Raw genomic sequence first — 1110 nt, 5'->3', positions numbered from 1 at the left:
ATGGCCGTCAGCTACTATTTGACCCAGATGCTCTCAGGGCACGAGTGCTTCCGGGCGTACCTCTACAAATTCAAGTACGAGGATTCCCCGGAGTGCTCGACCTGCAGCGGAGTGGAGGAGGACGCTGAACACGTGTTCTTCACGTGCCCTCGGTTTGACACACAACGCAGTGACTTGGAGGCCGCGACGGAGCAGAAGATCACGCCGGAAACTGGTGGAGATGATGCCTCGTCAGAGATAGCGTGGGAAGCGACGAGTGCCTTCGCGACTGAAGTCCTCACGGAGCTACGTCGCGAGGAGCAGGAGAGGGCGAAGCAGAAGGACGGAAATCACCAGAACCCCTAATCTCACCGCTAGCATCTTGGTGAGGATGAGGGAGTATGGAAGTCTCAGCACCAGGAGGAAGAGCAATAGCTAATGCCTCTCCTCGTGAAGCAGTGCCTAATGGCGGTCCCGCGGGGGAGTAACAGAGGCCAGGTGAAGAGGGTTAGGTTTTTTAGTCGGTATTGGTAGTTTACTAGCCGAGTCAATCGTGTCACAAATCCTGGCTCGTGGTCGCGCCAACATCTTGCGGCCTGACCGAGTCCGACACGCCGTGCGTAAACGCATTTTTCCCCCCCTCAAAGGAAAAAAAACACACACAATTTGCTCTCGCTCTTATTTTGACGATTTCTCTCCTTTTTAATTATATCTCTTTAAATTTTATTTTTTAGTTATTTCAGTTTCTTCTTCTGTCGATCTTATCAAGCTTTTTTTGCTCTTCCATTTTTTTATTTTTATGTCCATTCATCTATGCATGTTCCCTTATTTGATTTTTCTTTTATCTTTTTGCTCTATCATTTTATCATTTTTTATTATTGGTAGTAAATACTACTAATTTTAATAATGTATAAATATATAAATAATTATAATATATACAGGGTGTCCCGAAACTAACGCTTGATATTTTGAAGGCAGATTCTCTGGCCAATTTAAAAACGATTTTTCCTCAGCGAAAATGTCGAGGGAGATCATTATTTTTTGCATATTCCCAATTTTTGTCATCATGTATCTTTCTAACTAAGCCTTAAATTAAAATTCTATTAAAGTAAACTCTACCTAAAATTAACT

General features: G+C 43.4%; 1 protein-coding gene across 1 annotated transcript; it reads left to right on the top strand.

The window, feature by feature from the left end:
• LOC145974159 (uncharacterized) lies at positions 1-345 on the top strand. The gene has a single exon (XM_083103987.1). It carries the CDS (start codon positions 1-3, stop codon positions 343-345), a length of 345 nt encoding a protein of 114 aa, XP_082960113.1.
• The last annotated feature ends 765 nt before the right edge of the window (positions 346-1110 follow it).

Source organism: Camponotus vicinus, unplaced genomic scaffold (genome assembly GCF_025532165.1).
Source record: "Camponotus vicinus isolate PSW18456_S1 unplaced genomic scaffold, iyCamVici1.0 SCAF_7, whole genome shotgun sequence".
Taxonomy (NCBI): domain Eukaryota; kingdom Metazoa; phylum Arthropoda; class Insecta; order Hymenoptera; family Formicidae; genus Camponotus; species Camponotus vicinus.
This window is presented reverse-complemented; position numbering and strand designations above follow the sequence as displayed.